Consider the following 21,012-nt stretch of genomic DNA (forward strand, 5'->3'; position numbering starts at 1 on the left):
TCTAATTAAGGTATTAATTAGAGGGGTTTATGTTCCTATCATAGTGGTTAATCTTCTTTGAGGTATTTGAGCTCCCGACTGGTTAATCAACCTGCAAAACAGAACACCGTTACTCGTTAAGAGGGGAATGTGGGGGTTTCCCTCTTAACCGGGCTCCGGCGTGAGAATAAGCGATTGCTTTGAGAGTAATTAAGTAGTTAAGAGTAAGAGCCGAGAGAATAGAATCCGTCACCTGAGGAATGAAGGTCTCTATTTATAGCCGGAGAGGTGTAAGAGGTTGTGGGCTGATGGGCCTTGGGCCAGAAACGGACAACAACGAATATACTCTTTGCCTCGCTGGCCTCTGACTGCTTAGTGGCTTCTAGATGCTCGTCGGTGCTGGCGCACCTTGATTGGAGCCACGTGTCATTGTTGTCGGCCTTGTTGTCCCTTCTGTCATCAGCAGACAAGTGGAGATCGTGGGACAGTTGTCCCCGTCTCTTGATTGGTGCCATGTAGGCGTCCTTGTGTACTTATCGTCAGAAGATCGTGGCGCACGATTGAACAGAGCCTGCTGGACGCTCATGTGGCTCTTTTTACTGCCACTTGTACCCTGTGTACCTCTGTAGGTAACAGCGCGTCTTCCTATGGAGAGGATTTTGTTTGGTGGCAACTAACCCGCGCGGGGTTAGTGTGCTCACTTATACCATTGTTTTTATACTAAGTGTTGCTATCTGAGTTTATTATGTGCTCTTCCTCGCGCGGGGGGTAAGTCACAATGTGATGTGAGCTGCGCGAGGTTGTTATTATCAAGTTGTTATGCTAAGGAGTATGGTCCTCACGTGCAACCTGTTATGAGGTTTGCGCGACTTTTTGGGACCATACCCCTTCAAGTCCCCCCAGTCCAGTGCTGCACCATGCGCAACGCAAGTGGTTGGAGCTCTGGACTTAATAAAAATAAGAGAAGGGAAATTGTCCTTTTGGTCCTGACTTGTAAGGCGCATGTAGAAAACTGTTGTTTTCGATGCGCAGGTACTAGGCAGGTGTCGAGTGATTTCTTGTTTGTCCTTTTAAGCGCGCGGGGTTATAGTGGTTTACGTATATCTGGCGCGACTCATATGACTTCTGCATGAGTTACTTGCATGTTTATGGCGGGAAACTTCGAAATTTGAACTTCTGACAGGTTGGTGAGATAAGTCGCTGAGGGCGACGTTTGAGTTGACCCCTGGCACGGGTGTCATCATGCCGCCTGCGGCGGTTGCACTTCATGTCAGGAGAGTGGATGCCACGCGCGCGTGGTAACCGTCGTCCCTGCTTTTTCCGCTTGACGTGGCAACCTCTCGTTGGTTGCCCCTGCGGCGAGTGCGGCACGGTTACCCATCGCATTAAATGCGATGGGTATATATATCCGAAGAGAAAGGTGAGAGATTCACTTTCTCTTCGTTTCTTCTCCCTTTTTCTCTTTGAGTCTTCATATTGTTCTTCATCTTCTTCAAACTTTCTTCAAATCTTCAAACTTTCTTCAAATCTTCAAACTTTCTTCAAGTTTTTTCCAGCTTTTTCTTGAAACATGAGCGAAGAACATCAAGAAGCTCCTGCTAGTGAGGAGGGGCCAGTCCCAGTCCTGAGATGGGACTTAGGTTTATTCGAACAGATCGTTCGAAGTTTTAGGTTTCCACCGGAGTGGGATGCCCGGTACCCTGCTCAGGGTCAGACCGCGGCTGATGCCCCACCCGGTTACATTACTTTGTTCGAAGACTTCTTCCTTCAAGGAAACTTCCGGCTGCCGGCGACTAACTTCTTTGGTAGCATATTGTCCTACTACAAGTTTCATATCTCACAGTTAAGCCCACCTGGGATGGTGAGGGTGAGGCACTTTGAGTTCTTGTGTCAATCCCACGGCATTGAGCCGACGGTGAATAAGTTTCGTGTCTTCTATCAACTGCAAAGAACAATGGGGTTCTTTTCTTTTGCTAGCCGTGGTACGGCTAAGAAGATTTTGTTGAATCCTCCCAAGAGTTTCCATGACTGGAAACCCAAGTTCTTCTTCATCCGGGAGGAAGTCTTGCCAATAGCTATGCCGTTTAGGGAATGGACCGAGGTTATACCAAAGGAGGACCTTCCTATACCGAAGTCTGCTCAGTGGTATCAGCGGCTTACCGCAACCCCTAACCGGGTATTTGGGGAGAATGTTCTGGTTGCTGCCAAGATGAGTGACCAGTGGTCACCTAGTAGCAGGGAACTCCCGGTCTTGAAGATCGGGGATCAAGGTTAGATACTTTCCCCCTTTTTGTTTTGTTTCCGAGTACATTCACTTAACTGGTTTCTTATACTTTGTTTTTGTTGTGTAGAGACGCAACTCTATCAGGCTGCCTTCCCAGCCTTTGGTGGCTCCATGGGCGTTCGCCCTCTGCGCGATGAATGAGGAAGGCTGGTATGACCAGATAAAGGGGAACTTCATGCTTCCTGCTGCTGACGCCTTCGCCTCGCCGCCGGATGCAACTGAAGGTGCGCACTATCCTAAACCTCGTCCATTGCGCTCTGTGACTTCTGCTGGGAAAGAGACTTTCTATCTTTCCAGCGAGGAGTCAGTAGGGTCTTCGAATGGCGAGTTAAGTTCGTTGCCTAAAATCTTTGCAGGTGTGTTGCGCGATCTGGGGGTTGACCCAGAGGAGAAGAAGAAGAAACCTTCGAAGAAGAAAAAGAAGGCGGATGTTGAAGTGACCAGCAAGGGTCCTGGCGCCAGTCGCGCAACTACTGCTGCTGTCAAAGGTACGCTTCGCCTCCGGCAACGTGACTTAGACGATTACGTGATAATCAGTGACTCTTATGAAGGTTTATCATATGCAGCTATGGGAAAGACTGGCGCTGGTGGGTCAAAGGGCTCTGGGAGCGCGGGTTCTCGTAACCCGGATGCTGACGCAACTCCATCTCAACCTGAGGATGAAGAAGAAGAGGAAGAAGAGACTGCCCCGTTGATTGGAAGAAAGAGGGGTAGAAGCGAGGCGACAACTGGTATGGCCTCTGCGCCTGTTTCAGTTGTTATTCCCGTTGTTGGGAAGAAGAGCAAGTTGCGCTCGTTATACCAGTTTTCTCCTGGTATGCTCTTATCTCCCTTCTTTATAATTTAACCTCTTTTTTGCTCAAGTGCGTTTGCTTTATTCTTGTAGAGATCAAGAAGAAGACCCCTGAAAAGGGGGTTAAGTTTGTTGAACCCAGCACGAAAAGACCTAAGGTTGCCACTGAACCTTCCGATTCTGCTGCGCGTGATGCTGCGAAAACTGCTGAAGCGCAGCAAAAGGCAGAAGAGGATCGGAGGAAAGAAGAGAGTAGGATTGCTGCGCAGAAGAAGGCTGAAGAGCTAAAGCGCAAAGAAGAGGAAGAGAAAAAGAGGAAGGAGGAGGAGGAGAGAAAGCTGGAGGCGGAGAGGAAGAGAAAGCGGAAGAGGAGAGAAAGCTGAGGGAGGAGGCGGATAGGCAGAGGAAGGCGGAAGAGGCGAGGAAAGAAAGAGCTGCCGATCAGTCTTCTGTTCAAGGCAGTCTGGTGTCCCAAAACCTCCCCCCGCTGCGCCGATTGTTACTTCTAAGGGGTTAGGGCGCTATGTGTCTAGTGGTGCAAGCTCTGGAGGAGCTGGGGGCTATAACCCCAATGTGATAGGTGCGAAGGATACCGTCGGGGATATATATTATAAAACTTATACTGAAGAGGAACGTGGTGATGCTCCTCATCAAGCCCCTTGGAGCTTAAGGCAGAAGGATACGTTTGTTGAATTTGGTCCTTCTCGCGATTGGTACTTGAACCAATTCACTCCTGGCGAAGTTAACCGTCAAAAGGCGAAGCCGCATGAAATGTTGTACCGCACTTACATTCTTGCCGAGGCCAACGCTCGATCTGCTAACCATCAGATAGTTCGTGAATGGCGAACAATGGTCAGAGAGCGCGCCGACTGGGAGGCTTACCGAGAACGTGTGCTAAAACGTGTTGGTGAATTTGAGAAGGCTAAGGCCACATTTGATGAGGAGAAAGCCAAGTTTGAGGCTGATAGGAAAGCTGAAGAGTGGGGTCGCGAGGGCCTGCAAAAGAAACTTCATAATGTGGAAGAGCAACTGGCCAAGGAGAAGGCCGAGTTCAAGCGCATCTGCGCCCAGGACAAACGAGCGCGCCTATGCGGCTCGACAAAAAATTGTTGGTCTTGAGGCTAAGATAGCGGAGCTGACATCGAAGGTGGAGGAAGCGCAGGTTGAGACAGCCGCTAAACAACAGATGGAGGTTTAGTTGATTTTCCTTTCGTTTTCTCCTTTGTTGTTTATAAAATTTCTAAGTCATTTGCCAACTTCCAGGTTGAGTTGTCTGAAGCTAAGGTTCAGCTGTCCACCAAGGACAAAGATCTCCAGGCCAAGGACGTTGAGATTGCGGAACTCAAACGTCGCTTGGATGAACAAATCGACAGATGTGAGTCCCTGGAGATCGACCTTGAGGCAGAGAAGGTCAAGGCCATCGATGCTGAGGAGGCGCGTGCTGTCAGCACTGCGGCGCTTAACGTGGCTCAGACAAATTATTCTGAGGCCCAAGGCATTGTGGACACGCTTGTTTCTGAAGCAGAATGGATGCGCACTCGGGAATAGTGCTGGTAAGTCCTTTTTGCCTTACCTTTTTCTTTAACATGTTGAAGAGTTTATTCTTAATGCTCCTCTTTTGATGAAGGTTGCCAATTCCATCTTGAACGCCGGCGAGCTAGATCGCGCTGTTGCTGCTCTTACGGATGCGGCGCGTGCAGTTGGTCATCGAGGAGGTTACCTGGAGTGTGCTGATCACGTTGAGCGAAATGCTGGGACAAGAATTCGATACAAGTCATTGCTCAGTGACGGAACAAGCTGATGCTGCGCTGGCCAGTGCTGAGAACTCATATGACAACCTCTCCTTGCCCATCATGGACTTGGTTGTTAGTGCCTTAAAAAAGGATGATTGGTGTCAGCGCCTCAAGGCGATCCTTGATCCACCGATTACTGTTGAATCATCTGATGAGGAAGCAGCTGGTGATGATGGCGGAGGTGATGACGATGGCGACGATGGTGAGGGGAACGAAGATGATGATGGTGAGAAGAAAGAAGACAAATAGAGTAGGTTGTTAGTTCGTTGATAGGCGTTTGTGCCTTTGTTTCTGACTTGATTGTAAGTGATGCGCTTTTGCGCAGTTTTAATGGCAATGAAATGTCTTCGTTTTTTCTGTTGCAATTATTGCATTGCTGTAAAAACTTAGGTTAAATTAGCTCGAATAAATGGAAGCGTTTTCTAAGCATAAGGTGGCCACCCGGTCTCGCGCTTTGTTTGCGGAGGACCTTGGAGGTGGTTTTGAACCATCTCAAAATGCTGGAGTGTTTTCGCGCTAATCAGAAGTTTAACATGCATTTGTAACGAAAAAACAATGTAATAGAACATGTCGTATGTTTTCATTCAAATCAGAAGTTGGCTCTTAGGCCTTCATACATATATGCCAATGGCTCGTAGCCGGCGTGGCGAAATTGAAAAATGGCGCGAGGCCGAAAAGGTTACATATAGCATTTGCGCAATTGTTGCGCATTCCAAGTTCTTGGTAAGATGTGGCCATCTAAGGTGCGCAATTTGTAGGCCCCTTTGCCTAGGACCTCATGAATCAGATATGGGCCTTCCCATTTAGGTGCCAATTTCCCTGGGCGTTCCGCATTTGACGCTTCGTTGTCGCGAAAGACGTACTCCCCTGGATTGAAGGTACAAATGCGAACCCTTGTGTTGTAGTACCTTTCCAGCTGGGTTTTGTATTTGGCCTCTCTGATTCTTGCGATTTCACGCCGTTCTTCTAATAAGTCTAAGTCTAGACGCCTTTCTGCTTCATTGTCAACCGTGTTGACCGTGGTCATTCGCGGCGAGGGCAAGCCAATCTCTGCCGGGATTACCGCCTCTGAGCCATAGACTAGGCTGAAAGGGGTTTCGCCGGTACTTGTCTTTGGCATGGTCCGATGAGCCCATAAAATGCTTGGGAGCTCATCGACCCATCCGCGCCGCCTTGTTCCTAATCTGGCCTTTATCCCTTCGACGATGCTTTTGTTCACACTTTCCACTTGTCCGTTGCCTTGTGGGTGCGCAACGGAGGTGAAAGTGTGCTCAATGTTCATCTCCTTCATCCAGTTCTTAAGATCGTCTGACGCGAAGTTGGTGCCGTTGTCTGTCACGATCTTGAGCGGGAGGCCGAATCTGCATATGATGTGCTCCCATATGAACTTGCGCACAATCATGGCTGTGGTGGATGCAAGGGCTTTGGCTTCTACCCACTTCGTGAAGTAGTCGACAGCTACTATGATGAACTTTACGGCGCCGGGGGCATCCGGGAAGGGTCCTACCATGTCAATTCCCCATTGCTGAAAGGGCCATGCGGTGGACACGGGGATAAGATCATTTTTAGGCCGCAACGTTTTTGGAGCGTGCCTCTGGCAAGAGTCACACTTGCGGATCTCCTTCATTGCGTCAACATGCATACCCGGCCAGTAGTAACCGGCGCTCATGATCTTCGCGACGACCATCCTTGGTCCGGAGTGGATGCCGCAAATCCCTTCGTGGATTTCCCTTATCAAATAATTCGCGTCCTGTGGGTCCACACAGCGCAGCAGTGGTCCCAAGAAGGATTTTCGGTACAAGATACCGTTGTTCATTTCGTACTGTAGGGCTTTGTTTTGGATCTTTCTTGCTTCCGCTTTGTTCTCAGGAAGCACCCCCTCTCCCAAGTATTGGATGATAGGGGTCATCCATGATGTCTGCCCTGTTTCGATTACGTTAACTTGGCGTAGTAAAACCGATGGGTTTTTGAGTACCTCTATCCTTACATCCTTGGCTAGATGTTGAAAGGAGGTCGAGGCGAGCTTGCTCAGGGCATCTGCGGGCTTGTTTTCTGAGCGATTGATATGTATGACTTCGTGGGTTTTGAATTGTTGGAGCAATTCTTTCGCTTGTTCCAGATATAAAGCCATGACTTCACCCTTCGCGTCGTATATGCCATTTACTTGACTGGCTATCAGGAGTGAATCCACATGTGCGCGCAAGTTTTTTGCTCCCATCTTGATGGCGAGGCGTAAGCCTGCCAGAAAAGCCTCATACTCAGCTTCATTGTTGGTGTTCTTGAAGTCGAGCTTAATGGCGTAAGTAAACTCGTGCTTTTCTGGGCTCACTAGACGTAAACCTGCTCCCGCGCCATCTTCATTTGATGCCCCGTCAGTGTAAAGCATCCAAATCTCCTCTGCTGTGTTTTCCTTGGGCGTCTCTACCATCTCACACTCCTTGATTTTATCAGCCGGCACTTCTGTGATGAAGTCGGCGAGGACCTGCCCCTTAATGGCTGGGCGCGGCCTATACAAGATGTTATGGCCGCCCAGTTCAATGGCCCATTTTGCCAATCTGCCTGATGTCTCAGGCTTCTGAAGTATAGTGCCAATGTGGAAATTGGTAAGCACAGTTATCACATGGCCTGTGAAGTATCGGCGCAATCTTCGGGAGGCGTGTAGTAGCGCAAGAACCAGCTTTTCCATTGTGGAATATCTTGTTTCTGGGTCTGTGAGTATCCTGCTGACGTAATAGATCGGGGTTTGCACGCCGTTCCTGTCTACCAACAATACTGACCCTACTGCCTTATCCGAGGAGGACAAGTACAGCACAAGGGGCTCTTTTTCAAACGGTGCCGTCAGCGTAGGGAGTTCGATCAGACACGCTTTCATTTGTTGAAAAGCTGTTTCGGCTTCCGGGGTCCATTTGAACTCTTGCTTCTTCACACAGTTGCGCAACGTGCTAATGAAGGGATACGACTTTGCGGCGTGATTGGAAAGAAATCGATTTAGCGCGGCCAGCCGGCCGGCTAGTCGTTGCATTTCCTTGATGTTCCTTGGCGAGGGCATTCGTTCTATAGCTTGTACCTTCTCTGGGTTCACCTTGAAACCGCCGTTTGTGACAATGAAGCCCAGAAACTTCCCTTCTTCCATGCCAAAGGAACACTTGGCTGGATTTAGCTTCATATTTACGCTGCGCAATGAGTTGAACGTTTTTTCGATGTCTTCTAACATTTGGTCCTCCTCGGGACTTTTCACCACTAGATCATCGATATAAACCTCAATGTGCTTTCCGATGTCACCTGCGAAGGTTTTGTCCATCAAGCGTTGATAAGTCGCGCCTGCGTTCTTCAGACCAAAAGGCATCTTTGTGTAGCAGAAGATTCCAAGGTCTGTTCTGAATGCTGTCTTGTCTTCATCTTCTAGCTTCATCTGCACTTGATGGTATCCTTTATAGCAATCCAGAAAGCACTTCCATCGGTATGGCGCGAGAGAATCAGTTTTTTATCGATCTCAGGCAAGGAATAGCAATCCTTTGGGCACGCCTTGTTGAGATCAGTGTAATCTACGCACATGCGCCATCCGCCATTTGATTTTTCTACCATCACAGGGTTCGCGACCCAGCTTTGGTATCTTACCTCTCTCAGGATTCCAGCCTTGAGCAACTCACATACTTGCTCATTCATCGCTTTTGTCTTATCCGCGCCTAGGCTGCGCCTTCGCTGGACTTTTGGTTCTACAGAAGGGTACGTGTTTAAGCAATGCTCAGTTATGTTGCGCGGGACGCCGGTCATGTCTGACGGGGTCCAGGCAAATATATCCATGTTGCGGAACAGCAGTTGCTTTAAATGTTTTCTGATGTCTGACGAAATGGCGTGGCCAATTGTCACTGTCTGCTCTGGGTATTTGCGGTTTAGGACCCATTTTTCTGGCTCGGTCGTAGAGACCTTCGCCGCTTTTGTTGGGCGCAGCTCTTCAGTTGACATCACTTCTTTCTTGGCGTATATGATTGCGACGCCTGTCTTGGTAGGAAAACCTATGGCAGAATGAGGTGTTGAAGTCACCATGTTTAGTTCGCCTTGTGTTTCCCTTCCAAGAAGCACATCATGCCTTGATTTCACTGGCATTACCATAAAGTTCACATTTGTTGTTCTTGAATGTTTCCCGTCACATAGTGTGACAGGGAAACTGATTTGGCCGAGAGGGAAGACCATTTCATTGCAAAAGCCGGACAAAGGATAATCGACTGGCTCGAGTCTCGCTTTGTCTTCTTCATCGAATTGATTGAAACATTGTTCGTAGATGATGTCGGCTGTGCTTCCTGGGTCGACGAAGATGTACTCTGTTTCATAGTGACCAATTATACCAGTAATGACGACGGGTCGTGTAGCGCGAGGACCGCCGCGCACTACTGGGAATATGACTTGCTGTTCTTGCCAAGAAGGCTCGTAGGGTCGTTTGCCTTTTTCTCTCGCGGTGTATCTTGGTCCGTTGACCATGTGAGTCTCTAGCCGTCTCACTTTTTTGTGGCTGCCTTCATCGTGACGCTGGAGCTGACGGGTGTCCTTGCGCACATTCTTCACTAAATGGCTTAGCTTGCCGCTTTTGAGCGCTCTTTCGATTTCCTGGCGCAAACTGTAGCAGTCATCGGTCAAATGCCCCGAGTCTTTGTGAAAATCGCAGTACAAGTTAGGGTCTTGCCCTTTCTTGTTTGTCATTGGCCTTGGCGCCTTGAAATCGACATTCTCCGTCATCAATACCTCCTTTGGAGTTTTTGTGAGCGGAGTCCAGTGTTTGTCACGGTTGTCGTCTCTGATTGCTTTCTTGTAACCGATTCGGTCAATCGTATCTCGCGCATCTTCTCTGTAACGTGGCCTGTCGTCACGGCCTCTGGGTCTTTCAGACTTCCAATCGTTGTTTTTGTATTTGTTGCGCTTGTTATTGTTGTCGCGCGGCCTCTCGTTTGCTCTTGAGAATCGATCCTCGGAATAATAACCCTTTCCACCAGCAAGGGATTCCTCGGTTTGCGCGACGATCTTCGCTGCTTCCATCAGCTTATCCCACTCTTTTGGCATCCCATCTTTGCCTGTGATGGTTCTAATGAGGCTATCACAGCGTATAGCCTTCTTGAAGTGGCAGCGCATGAGTTGCTCACTGACGCCGCCAATCTCTAAACATTCCTTGTTGAAACGCGTGATGAAGTCCTCCAGACCTTCACCATCCCTTCGCCATATATCTTCTACTTCCGCCGTATCACGCTGATAGCGACGTTGTTGGCTAAAGTAGCTTAAGAACTGCGTCTTGAAATCTGTCCATGACTTAATCTTCCCGGGCGGAAGGCTGTCAAACCAGGCGCGAGCCGCTCCGGTAAGCGTTTGAATGAACAGGTGGCACCACATGGGCATGTTCCAACCTCCCATGCAGCCCACACTCGTGAATGTTCTGACGTGGTCGTCTGGGTCAGTCAACCCATTGAATTTCCCAACGGTTGGGGGTAGCTTCTCTCGTGAGAGTGGTGCGAGTGCGATTTTCGGGATAAACTTGGAGTGTTCCGCAGCTTCCGCTGGTCTGTATGCCAGGCGGAAATCTCGTTCAGCCTCTTCTGTATAGCCAATGTGTTGTCTTGGCTTATAGTATTCATGGTTTTTTGGTAAACGATTAAAGACCGATGACTCTTCATCTCCTTCCCATGTAGGATCATATGGGTCGGTTTCCTCCCATTCATTGTTCATGTTGCGCGGCGTAAGCCGGCTGTGAACAGGGCCTCGTTGAAGGTTCGACGGATACTCGTAGTAACTATCCGTTTCTCCTCTTGTATCGCGCGTGTCTTGTACACTTAAACGTCTTGTAGGGGGAGGCCTGTTGGTTCTGCCTTGTATGTTGGCTGGTGGTGGCATTTGGCGTATCCCCTGACTCGGAGGGGTGACCAAGGACGGTTCTGCCGTCAAAACCGCCTGCTGCGCGATGAGCGATTGGTATGCTGCATTGATAGTGGCGATGTTCTTGGCATACCACGAGGCTGGGGTTTCGCCCTCTGGTAAGCCAAGTAATGCAGATACATTTTGAGGTGGCGCTGGGTTGGACGGTCCTTCGCCGTTGTTACCTGGGGTAACCATTTGTGTGATACGGGTAACGCTCCCGCGCTGACCCCCCGTGTTGGTGATCTCGACTTCACCTATTTCTTCGACTTGGGCTTGGAGGTTTTGGACTCCTTCACCCAAGGCCGTGTTAGAGTTGGCTCCGAAGCCGAACTCTGGAAAGATTCCTTGACCAGTCATAGTCGAAGGATGAAAAGATGTCAAAGGCTCAAATAAAGAAGATGAGGGTGGTTATAGAAAAAATCGGTGGGCGCCAATGAAGAAACACGGGTTCTAATTAAGGTATTAATTAGAGGGGTTTATGTTCCTATCATAGTGGTTAATCTTCTTTGAGGTATTTGAGCTCCGACTGGTTAATCAACCTGCAAAACAGAACACCGTTACTCGTTAAGAGGGGAATGTGGGGGTTTCCCTCTTAACCGGGCTCCGGCGTGAGAATAAGCGATTGCTTTGAGAGTAATTAAGTAGTTAAGAGTAAGAGCCGAGAGAATAGAATCCGTCACCTGAGGAATGAAGGTCTCTATTTATAGCCGGAGAGGTGTAAGAGGTTGTGGGCTGATGGGCCTTGGGCCAGAAACGGACAACAACGAATATACTCTTTGCCTCGCTGGCCTCGACTGCTTAGTGGCTTCTAGATGCTCGTCGGTGCTGGCGCACCTTGATTGGAGCCACGTGTCATTGTTGTCGGCCTTGTTGTCCCTTCTGTCATCAGCAGACAAGTGGAGATCGTGGGACAGTTGTCCCCGTCTCTTGATTGGTGCCATGTAGGCGTCCTTGTGTACTTATCGTCAGAAGATCGTGGCGCACGATTGAACAGAGCCTGCTGGACGCTCATTGGCTCTTTTTACTGCCACTTGTACCCTGTGTACCTCTGTAGGTAACAGCGCGTCTTCCTATGGAGAGGATTTTGTTTGGTGGCAACTAACCCGCGCGGGGTTAGTGTGCTCACTTATACCATTGTTTTTATACTAAGTGTTGCTATCTGAGTTTATTATGTGCTCTTCCTCGCGCGGGGGGTAAGTCACAATGTGATGTGAGCTGCGCGAGGTTGTTATTATCAAGTTGTTATGCTAAGGAGTATGGTCTCACGTGCAACCTGTTATGAGGTTTGCGCGACTTTTTGGGACCATACCCCTTCAGTCATAAAAGCAATACACAAAGGTAAAATATCCGTACAATATATATTCCTTTAAATAATAAATGTTGTGGAATTTGGAAAGATGTTGTCTCAATAGGAAAAAAGTTTGATAAAATGAATATAAGTTTGAGTAATAGCCTAGTGGTCGAGCTGGGAGATGGGGAACATGTGAAGTTTTGGCATGACAACTGGTTGGGTGAGAAAATATTGAAGGAAAGATTTCCTAGGTTATACAATATAGCAAAAAATAAAACAGCAAACATCAAAACTTGTGTTGTGAGGTTAAAGCATGAAAACCAACGGAATTTAGAATGGATTAGACCTCCAGAAAGTGAAGAAGAACGGGCTCAATGGACCTTACTTGTAAGAGATTTGACTTTGTTCAAATTTAAAAGCGGGAAGGATTCTTGGAAGTGGAATACAAATGAATATAGTAGGTTTTTGGGTGGCAAGAGTAACATTGTGTTCCAGAGTTTAATAATGGAAGGAAAGGAAAAGAAACAAAAACAAAGTAAAAATATTGTGTTTCAGAGTTTCATTTAAGGAAAGGAAAGAAGGAAAATAAAACATGTCGTGTTCCCGAGTTTCATTTAAGGAAGGAAAAGAAAGGAAATGAAAGGAAAACTAGGCTAAATTGTTTAGTGGTTTTTTCCTTCCGATTTGGGAGGTAATGGTTGGAAAGACATCTTTTTTTCCTTTCTCGTCCTTTTCTTTCTCACTTTTAGTTTCTTTTCTTTTCCCTCGTTAAGTTAACTCGGAACAGAGCGTAAGAGAACAAATCTTGAAGGCAGAAGGTGTAGACGCGAACAGGGAATGGAAGCCTTGGAATAGGTGGGTTCCACCAAAAGTCAATTATTTATGTTGGAGGGCAGACTTGGGAAAAATAGCGGCCAAAACAGAATTATGAAAACGTGGAATAATGATGACCAATCAACAATGTTCAAGATGCAGTGAAGAAGGAGAATCAGTCGAACACATAATAACTACATGTGCAATGGTGAAAGAAATTTGGCAGAAGACGCTAACCTAGCTAAAATTACCATCACCTGCAATGTTCAGGTCATGCGGCGAAGTATTAGCATACACAAATACATTCGCAGGATCTAAAGATTGGAGAAAAGTTATCGAAATGGTATTTTTAACGACTATATGGGAAATTTGAAAGGCGAGGAATCTAAAAGAATTCGAAAACACGAACACTTCTGTGACAAAAACAATGGAAGACATACAATTAAATTCCTTTTTGTGGCTCAAAGAGAGATCGAAATTTAAGAACTTGATATGGGAGAGATGGGTAGATTTCAACATAAGAGATATTATACTTTAAGATTTTCATAAATTCGGGGTTTGTAGTGCAATTGTAATTTTCTTTTGAAATTTGTATCTGCTTATCGGGTTTTTACAGCATATGCTCGAGAATGTGAACGAAAAAAAATGCCACTGTAAATTGAAATCCTATTTACCGGCGTAATCGCGTGATGATAAAACAAAAGAAACTAAACATCATTTATATGACAATTGACATCTCCATTTAATTATGTGGTCATCTTATGATATATTGATATATAAAAACACATAGTAGTCATATATTTTTGCATTAAGAATATACTTCTAAACATAAATTGATGTTACTTGTTTTATATGTTAAAAAAACATTCTAAATGATAAAAAATGACTATCGGTCATGTTTCTTAAGAAGTATTACCGGATAAAGTATACATGTTTAATAAATCTTTTGAATGAATGTTTTAACCGACAACAAACCACACTTTAATTTATGTTTAAAAACTAATATAATAATAACAATATAAATTCAACAATAGCAATTAAAAGTAGTTTAACTAGCCAACATATAACATAACTTCACCGGAAACCACAGCCCGTGATTCATAGTAGTTACTAAACTGAATTAAACACCATCAAACACACACCTAATGCCATTAGCTAGACTACCCAAATTCTTCAAACAGCAGCAGCACCACCCCCATCAAGAAGCATCTGATCAAAATGCCATACCCCTGCAGTTCAAATTGTTAGTCAACCCACTAGCCCATTTAAATGTAAAAAAGTTCTGAATAAACATCGTTTTACAAGTACGACCCACTAACCTCGTTTACAACACGATTACAATCTATCAACCCCTTTTTTACTTTTGGAATCATTTTAATGACATTTTAACCCATTTGATAAACGAGTCATGTTTGAAATGAACTATAACTAATCAGGTTGACCAAACAGTTTTGCTCTTGTATTGTATGTTGAATAAGTTACAAGTCATAAGGATAATAATCTTACCATGGCCTTTCCCTACTCTTCTCAGTTGAGAAACATATTCTGAAATTTTCTTTATTGCTTCAACCTGCCACACAACATAAAAAGTAATGCAGATTAGACTTTTATATATCACACACACTTATATATCAACAACTAGGAGTTTCACCTGCTCAACAAGAAACTCGCTCTCAATGAAGTCTGCCATTTGCGGATCATTGTTCCTATCAGCCACCTTCAATTTGGAAAACACATTTATATTTAACATAGTGTATGTATGACAAGGTGTCATGATCCGGATTTGGGGATAAGTTCTTCCTCAAGCATTAGTTATCATGTGAGATATATAAAATACTTAAATATCAAGATAAAACGGCATACCGCGTGCAAACAAAGAAGCTTTTCATTGACTAGTTTCTCCAAAGACAACGCTAGCTCCATTGCTGACAGATAATTTATAAATTAAAGGCGAAATAAGGATGAATATTTGTTAAACAACTGCTAATTAAGTTGAAATCATTATTGTACTTGATGGGTAATTTCTGAGTTGTGCTTACCATATAAAGCATCTCCCTTTTCCACATGTTCAAACTCTGAAGGTGGCGCAACTATGGTGTTCAACTTCACTCTTCCACCTCTCATATTCTACAAAGATATAAGGTTTAGTTGCTGATGTATATGTTTATGTATATATGTGTGTGTATAACAATGGGATTTGCATAAAAGGAACTAATTACTATGTTGTTTAAAAATCTTATAAAATAATAATAGTGCGAAAAAGACCTGATATTGCATTAACTTCTCAGCATGTTCTCTTTCTTCTTCACTTGATTCCTTGAAGAACCTGATAAAAACAAAAGAAAGTTTATAAGCATGTAAAGATAAAAAGGGGTTGGAGTTTATGTGATTTGTTTACTTGGCAAGGCCCTTCAGTGCTATGTTGTCCCGATCAAAGTAAGCATACAAAGCATGGTACACATAGGAGACATTATATTCCACACTGCATCATTAACAAAGAAACAAAATAAACCCAATCATAAGCTAAAAGTTCCAATAATATAGTTAAAAGTAGAGTTAACTACTGTTTTCGTTCCTTTGGTATGTCAAAAATCACTACTTCAGTCCATTAGTTTAAAATTTGCGATTTCAGTCCCTATGGTTTCACTTTCGTAACCATTTCAGTCCCTGTAGTTTTACTTTCATAACCATTTCAATCCATTTATTTTGTTAGTACAGGGACTGAAATGGTTACGAGATGGACTGAGATGGTTACCAAAGTGAAACCACAGGGACTCAAATCGTAATTTTTAAACTAATGGACTGAAATAGTGATTTTTGACAAATCACATAGACGAAAAAAGTAACTAAAATTCAAAAACTATGAACTATCATCACATATGTCTACAATAAATAAATATATTAAATCTTGTTGAGCACTTTCATTTCAAATTCCAATTAACACACTCAAAACTCACTGTTTCTTCGGTCTTTTTCAATTCTAACATATATCTGGATTTTAAAAAGTAATTACATGAAAAGAGGTGTCTATGTCTCCAGGTAAGCACCAAATAAACAATATATCGAATACAAAAAAAAAATGTACATATCACAGTTTTTTCATATAAAAAAATGAAAAACTTACTTAATTTGCTCGTTAATGGCAGCTTCAGGCTCATCAAAATAGCGTTGACGAGCAAGCGATTTTTGAGGCGAAATCGGCACAATAAACTCCTCCTTCTTTACTTCTTCAAACGGCTGAAACAACACTCCACTACTCATCACCAGATTCTCCTCACCAACACTTGATCCACAACGCACAACCCCTGATCTCACAAATCCGATCGATTTTCCCAGATTCTTCAACAAAAATGGTGATGCTGATGAGAATGGTGTTTGAAGAGACATTTTGTTATCAATGTGTGTGTGTGTGTGTGTGTGTGTGTGTTTTGATCTGATGAGGAGGAGGAAGATTTAAATGGGGGAGCCGAGGGTTCACGAGACCACAAATCGGATACGGGTTTTCATGGACCGTTGAGAGGGCTGACACGTGGACGGTTGAGATCGGAGTGGTGGTACTGGCGTGTGGTCGCCTCGTGTCTTATCTTTTAATATCACTTCCATGTCATACCAGTATCTTTACCCACCAAACCATTTTTTTTCCTAATCAATATGCACCACTTATTATTTTTTTTCTAATATAATTAAGAAACTACAAGTTTTCTAGATTGTTTGAAATTTTATTTTTCGGTTTTATATAATAGATTTACACGGAAAGCTGGGTGTTCATACTTTGTTAAAACTCAATGAAACTCTCTAGATGGATATGTTCCTAAATGCTGTGTCGACACGCGCATAGTCCGTGTGCATAGAGCCATACCTAAATCAGATATATGTGACACTCGGTCACTTTTGGTATATTAGCGCTAGACATGCGGCGAGGGCCTCATCAGCGCGATGGATGCCATCAAACGGACTATGTCCGAACGTCAGAACATAGTACAACTAGTACGAACGTCAGAACATGTGGCCAATAGGCACATGACAGACTGTGTCCAGCAGTGTCTCACGATAAACAATCGTGCAGGAGACAATAAGTACACAAGGACAGTGACGTGTCACCAATCACTGTGCGTCGACACTGCTCCATGATCTCCATTAACCGCTGATGACAGACCCGACAACAAGGACAACTACTAGGCCACGTGGATCAATTCAACGTGCGTCATCTTCTCAGTTGCCTGCATACACTAACGGTTGTATCTAAGGAGACAAACGGGATATTCCTTGATGTCGACGTCGGGCCCAAGGCCCATCAGCTCACCTCCTTCGTCATAATCTTCAGCTATAAATAAAGGACTTGATCTCTAGGTTTAAGGATCGCTCTCTTTTCTCTCACTTAATACACACACTTTTTATCCTCAAAACAAGTTCTAATTTTCACGCCAGATGGTGGTTACAAGGAGGGCCCCCCTCCCCAATCTCCTTGTAACGAGCTCCACGGTGTTGTATTGTTTTGCAGGATCTCGAAGCAATCAAACGTAGAAGAAAGAATATTAACCCTTATTTGGACGAGAGTCTCGACTCATACGGAATCTCGCTGCTCAACTGCTCAAGTTCAACTCAACTCACGATTACTTTCAGCAGAGGTACAATCTTGATTGATATGAATGTATCGTTGTATCAGTGAGTCATGATGAAATAGTGTATGTGTAGTTATAAGTTATCTGCAAACTAGATAGTTATGAAAAAATTTATGATGATCATATATGTTATTAAACACGTGTAAGTGATGTTAATGTTCTATTGAAAAGGTAAGTTATGTTGATTTGGTAATGTAATTTATATTTTGGATGAACTAGATTTGATGTTAAGAAAATCGAGTGTAGCTCTTTCCTTTTTGGACATTTGCGGTGATCTTTTGTTTTAACGATACTTTTGTTATGCTTATGTTCAATTGAGCTTATGTTGTGTCTAAATTGTTTAAGCTAAGTATAATACATTATGGCTCTGAGCTGCTCATGTTATGCCTAAATTCTTTGAGTTGAGTATAATACATTATGGGTCTAAGCTGAGTATAATACATCAAACATTTTTAGAATTATGATTTTAGTTATGTATTGCTTTTCTTAGTAAGGTGTTGGACATGTTTAGTTAAGTTAGGATTTGTTTTTGTTGAATGCAGCCTTGTAATAGTCTTGATTTCAGTTTTTTATTTTGTTTTGCTACACATGTTTTAATTTCGGTGCTGAGAAAAACCGAGCGAAACCGAGCAAAAACGATCTGCTCGATTAAAATTCAATCCGAGCACGAGCATCACTTTTGTGCTCGGTTTTGCAAATTCGATCTGATTCGATTGGATCGGTTGTAATTCAATCCGAGCACGAGCAGACCTTCGATCGGATCGGATCGGCTCGTGAACACCCCTAGACGAGACTAATCCTACGGATTAACTTGGTGTTTCTTCACTAGGCGCCCACTGTGGGGCTCGAACCCACGACCCACGACCATTTGGTGTTTCTTTACTGTCAAAATTCATCAACGTTTTGATTTTAGGGTGAGTTTTTTTATTATGTTTCGGTCGATCGGATTTTAATGATCATAACTTTTATCCATTTGTCAGGATTAATTCCAGCTAAGGAAATGTTTAAAAATAGTCTTAATTTTGAACGTATTTTTCACCAATGATGCTATACTAATGGAATGTTAACAAAGTTAGCTTTTTACTGCCATTGTGGAGTAGCCCATTTGATAGGGGCATATGCCTCTTAAGGGAAAGGTCCTAGGTTCAATCCTGGACAAGGATGAAAAAATTATAATATTGGTGAATAGTAGAGTAAGCGCTGTTATTAAAAAAAAGTTAGCTTCTTACTGAATGTTATGTTTACTCAGATAGTTTTTTAATGACGTATGGCAAAAAAAAAAAAACTTTAACATTTTGATGATGCGACATGCTTATATGGCAAACATTTTATAATTTAGATGACATGGCAAGCTTATATGGTAAAAACTTTGACGTGACATGCTCATAAAAAAACTAAATGAGGTTAACATTCAATTAATATGAAATGAATGAAGGAAAATACGTTTATAGATTTGATGGTGTTTTATAAAGTTAATTTTGTTTCAACCAGATTTTCCCCTGTCCTACTAAGCTAAATCAACTTTAATTTGGATTTGTTTACTGAACTATAATTGTCTATATTAACCATTGATCTCTGGCTCAGATAACTTAGGGGGTGTTTGAGGTTGAGTTTTGAAAATAGATTATGCGTTTTGAATAGTCAGAATCAGATAATTAGCTGTAACAAAACGTGCTGCAGAAAGATAGTGTTTGGATTTGATTATGTTGTTTGATATCACAATAATCAGATAATCAACATTGTTTGGATTTGATTATGTTGTTTGATATCACAATAATCAAATAATCAACTATTTGAGTGTTTGGCAAGTATGTATATTTTAAAAAAATAAATAAGTGAAAACGTAAAAAATTAGTTTTTGGATTATCACGTTTTCCTGCAGCAAGGGGTGACCTACTTATGGATTATCACGTTTTGAACTCTACAAAACGTAAAAAATCACTTTTTATTAATTTTTTACCAAACACTCAAAATAGATTTTTTGCGATTTCAAAACACAATAATCAAATAATCAGGTTGAAAACGCAATCCCAAACACCCCCTTATTAATGGTTCAGATTGACTTAATTGGTTTTCTCTTTTGATGCCTTGTAACATATATCTACTTGTTATATTTTTGTCGATATATTTATCATTTCATTGAAAATTCAAACATTAATTAATTATATGTTTATTCCTCATCTTTGAAAGGTAAGCATGACTCATCATGGCCAAAGTCCATAACAAAGATAAGCAAAAGGATCACGTCTTCACTTATTTTCACATCATGTATTCATATCCACTTCTGTAAGTAAATTTACGAAGGATATAGGAATAATAATTTATTTAAAGATAAGTAGAAATAGTTTTTTATGTGAACAAATATTTAAGTTTAGATGTATTGATATTTAACCAAAATTGTATGGGCAGATACTTGTTTAAAGAAACTATGCAAAGTTAGCGATGATGTCAGATGGTAGGGGTGTTAGAAGGGGTATGGTCCCAAATCTCGCATCGAAGTAGTCGCGAATGACCATCACCCTTATCAAATACTTCCACCGGCAAGAACTTATCTGCGTTCGTGCAGGCACGCGCGAACACAGATACCGAATCCAATCGGTCAAGTGATGCGAAGACTTACCTTGTGTATGAAAATGAATGTTGCACATGGCGATGCGGCTTAGCACCACATCCTATGAACATTTTCGTCACGACAAGGGATAAGGTAACAACGGTTACCGCGTATGGCGATGTGGTTCAGCACCGCATCCCACAAACATCTTCGTCAAGGCAAGGGACGCGGAACCAACCGCGGTTACCGCAGATAGCGATGTAGCACTGCATCTTATTGACGATGCAAGTGGGACTGACACCTTGACTCAGGTGGCCAAAACAGCAAGTGGCACTGATGACAGTCATCTATCAGCCCATACGTAAACGACACTGGCGTACAAACTGACAGCCACAGTGGGACGTGGCATCACCTCCGTGACCACAAGCTTGACACACCTGCAAGGGGCTGTGCGTTGTCAGTCTAGCCACTTAATTACCCTCCTTCACTCCTCGGCTATAAATACCTATCCGGACCAGGTTTGATGTATTGCTTATCAAACTCTCTCACTCTTACTACTATCACACACTTTGCTCTCAAGCAAATTACTGATTCTCACGCCGGAGAGTGGTAACAAGGAACACCACCCACCCCATCCTCCTTGTTACGAATCACGGTGTGTTTCCCTTGTGAAGGAGACATATCAGTAGACGATCCAGCCACCGATCCTCGGAAAGAAGGGATTAACCTTACTTGACGAGACCAGTGAATTAACCTCCATTGGTTAACCACTGTTTCATCAGGTGTTCAAGATCGGATTATACGGTTTTCAGGTATTTGAAAACCAGATATCCGAAAATTTCGGATAGTGAATATTTATATCTGAACTCGTATCCGAAATTTCGGTTATGGATTCGGATATTTAAACGGATATCCGAATTTATAAAAAAAATAAAAAAATATGTCTTGTGCATAGGTTAAAACTCAACCTGTATTCGATTATCCA

At 43.4% G+C, this 21,012-nt stretch overlaps 4 protein-coding genes across 7 annotated transcripts; 3 read left to right on the forward strand and 1 right to left on the reverse strand.

Moving 5' to 3' along the window:
* Window positions 1-1,518: 1,518 nt before the first annotated feature.
* Window positions 1,519-2,404, forward strand: LOC118488206. Its single transcript, XM_035985436.1, has 2 exons — window positions 1,519-2,249; window positions 2,331-2,404. The coding sequence occupies exons 1-2, from the start codon at window positions 1,550-1,552 to the stop codon at window positions 2,402-2,404; spliced, it is 774 nt and encodes a 257-aa protein (XP_035841329.1). The 5' UTR covers window positions 1,519-1,549.
* Window positions 2,405-2,414: 10 nt separating this feature from the next.
* LOC118488371 (translation initiation factor IF-2-like) lies at window positions 2,415-3,439 on the forward strand. Of its 4 annotated transcripts, XM_035985840.1 has the most exons (4): window positions 2,415-2,487; window positions 2,620-2,751; window positions 2,830-3,078; window positions 3,150-3,439. In XM_035985840.1, exons 1-4 carry the CDS (start codon window positions 2,439-2,441, stop codon window positions 3,437-3,439), a joined length of 720 nt encoding a protein of 239 aa, XP_035841733.1. In that variant the 5' UTR covers window positions 2,415-2,438. The 4 variants fall into 4 exon arrangements, with proteins under 4 accessions (XP_035841733.1, XP_035841732.1, XP_035841731.1 ...); XM_035985839.1 differs by having other exon boundaries at window positions 2,620-3,078; XM_035985838.1 differs by having other exon boundaries at window positions 2,436-2,751.
* Window positions 2,446-4,604, forward strand: LOC118488372. The gene is made up of 2 exons (XM_035985841.1): window positions 2,446-4,248; window positions 4,320-4,604. Exons 1-2 carry the CDS (start codon window positions 3,994-3,996, stop codon window positions 4,602-4,604), a joined length of 540 nt encoding a protein of 179 aa, XP_035841734.1. The 5' UTR covers window positions 2,446-3,993.
* Window positions 4,605-13,839: 9,235 nt separating this feature from the next.
* LOC110915343 (ferritin-3, chloroplastic) lies at window positions 13,840-16,328 on the reverse strand. The gene is made up of 8 exons (XM_022160025.2): window positions 15,979-16,328; window positions 15,253-15,336; window positions 15,120-15,180; window positions 14,894-14,981; window positions 14,718-14,779; window positions 14,506-14,571; window positions 14,361-14,424; window positions 13,840-14,083 (listed from the first exon to the last, which is right to left on the reverse strand). Exons 1-8 carry the CDS (start codon window positions 16,239-16,241, stop codon window positions 14,028-14,030), a joined length of 744 nt encoding a protein of 247 aa, XP_022015717.1. The 5' UTR covers window positions 16,242-16,328; the 3' UTR covers window positions 13,840-14,027.
* Window positions 16,329-21,012: the final 4,684 nt, after the last annotated feature.

The sequence above is a fragment of the Helianthus annuus genome, chromosome 16 (genome assembly GCF_002127325.2).
Source record: "Helianthus annuus cultivar XRQ/B chromosome 16, HanXRQr2.0-SUNRISE, whole genome shotgun sequence".
In the NCBI taxonomy this organism is placed as follows: Eukaryota; Viridiplantae; Streptophyta; class Magnoliopsida; order Asterales; family Asteraceae; genus Helianthus; species Helianthus annuus.

What these genes read in the sequence shown, in the direction of transcription:
- LOC118488206 (XM_035985436.1), top strand. Translation starts at nt 1,550, where the DNA reads ATGAGCGAAGAACATCAAGAAGCTCCTGCTAGTGAGGAGGGGCCAGTC. An exon ending in CTTGAAGATCGGGGATCAAG is followed by an intron (nt 2,250 to 2,330) that starts GTTAGATACTTT and finishes TTTGTTGTGTAG; the next exon opens with AGACGCAACTCTATCAGGCT.
- LOC118488371 (XM_035985837.1), top strand. Translation starts at nt 2,439, where the DNA reads ATGCTTCCTGCTGCTGACGCCTTCGCCTCGCCGCCGGATGCAACTGAA. An exon ending in GTTATACCAGTTTTCTCCTG is followed by an intron (nt 3,079 to 3,149) that starts GTATGCTCTTAT and finishes TTATTCTTGTAG; the next exon opens with AGATCAAGAAGAAGACCCCT.
- LOC118488372 (XM_035985841.1), top strand. Translation starts at nt 3,994, where the DNA reads ATGAGGAGAAAGCCAAGTTTGAGGCTGATAGGAAAGCTGAAGAGTGGG. An exon ending in CCGCTAAACAACAGATGGAG is followed by an intron (nt 4,249 to 4,319) that starts GTTTAGTTGATT and finishes GCCAACTTCCAG; the next exon opens with GTTGAGTTGTCTGAAGCTAA.
- LOC110915343 (XM_022160025.2), bottom strand. Translation starts at nt 16,241, where the DNA reads ATGTCTCTTCAAACACCATTCTCATCAGCATCACCATTTTTGTTGAAG. An exon ending in AGAAGTTAATGCAATATCAG is followed by an intron (nt 14,982 to 15,119) that starts GTCTTTTTCGCA and finishes ATATCTTTGTAG; the next exon opens with AATATGAGAGGTGGAAGAGT. An exon ending in GCGAGTTTCTTGTTGAGCAG is followed by an intron (nt 14,425 to 14,505) that starts GTGAAACTCCTA and finishes GTTGTGTGGCAG; the next exon opens with GTTGAAGCAATAAAGAAAAT.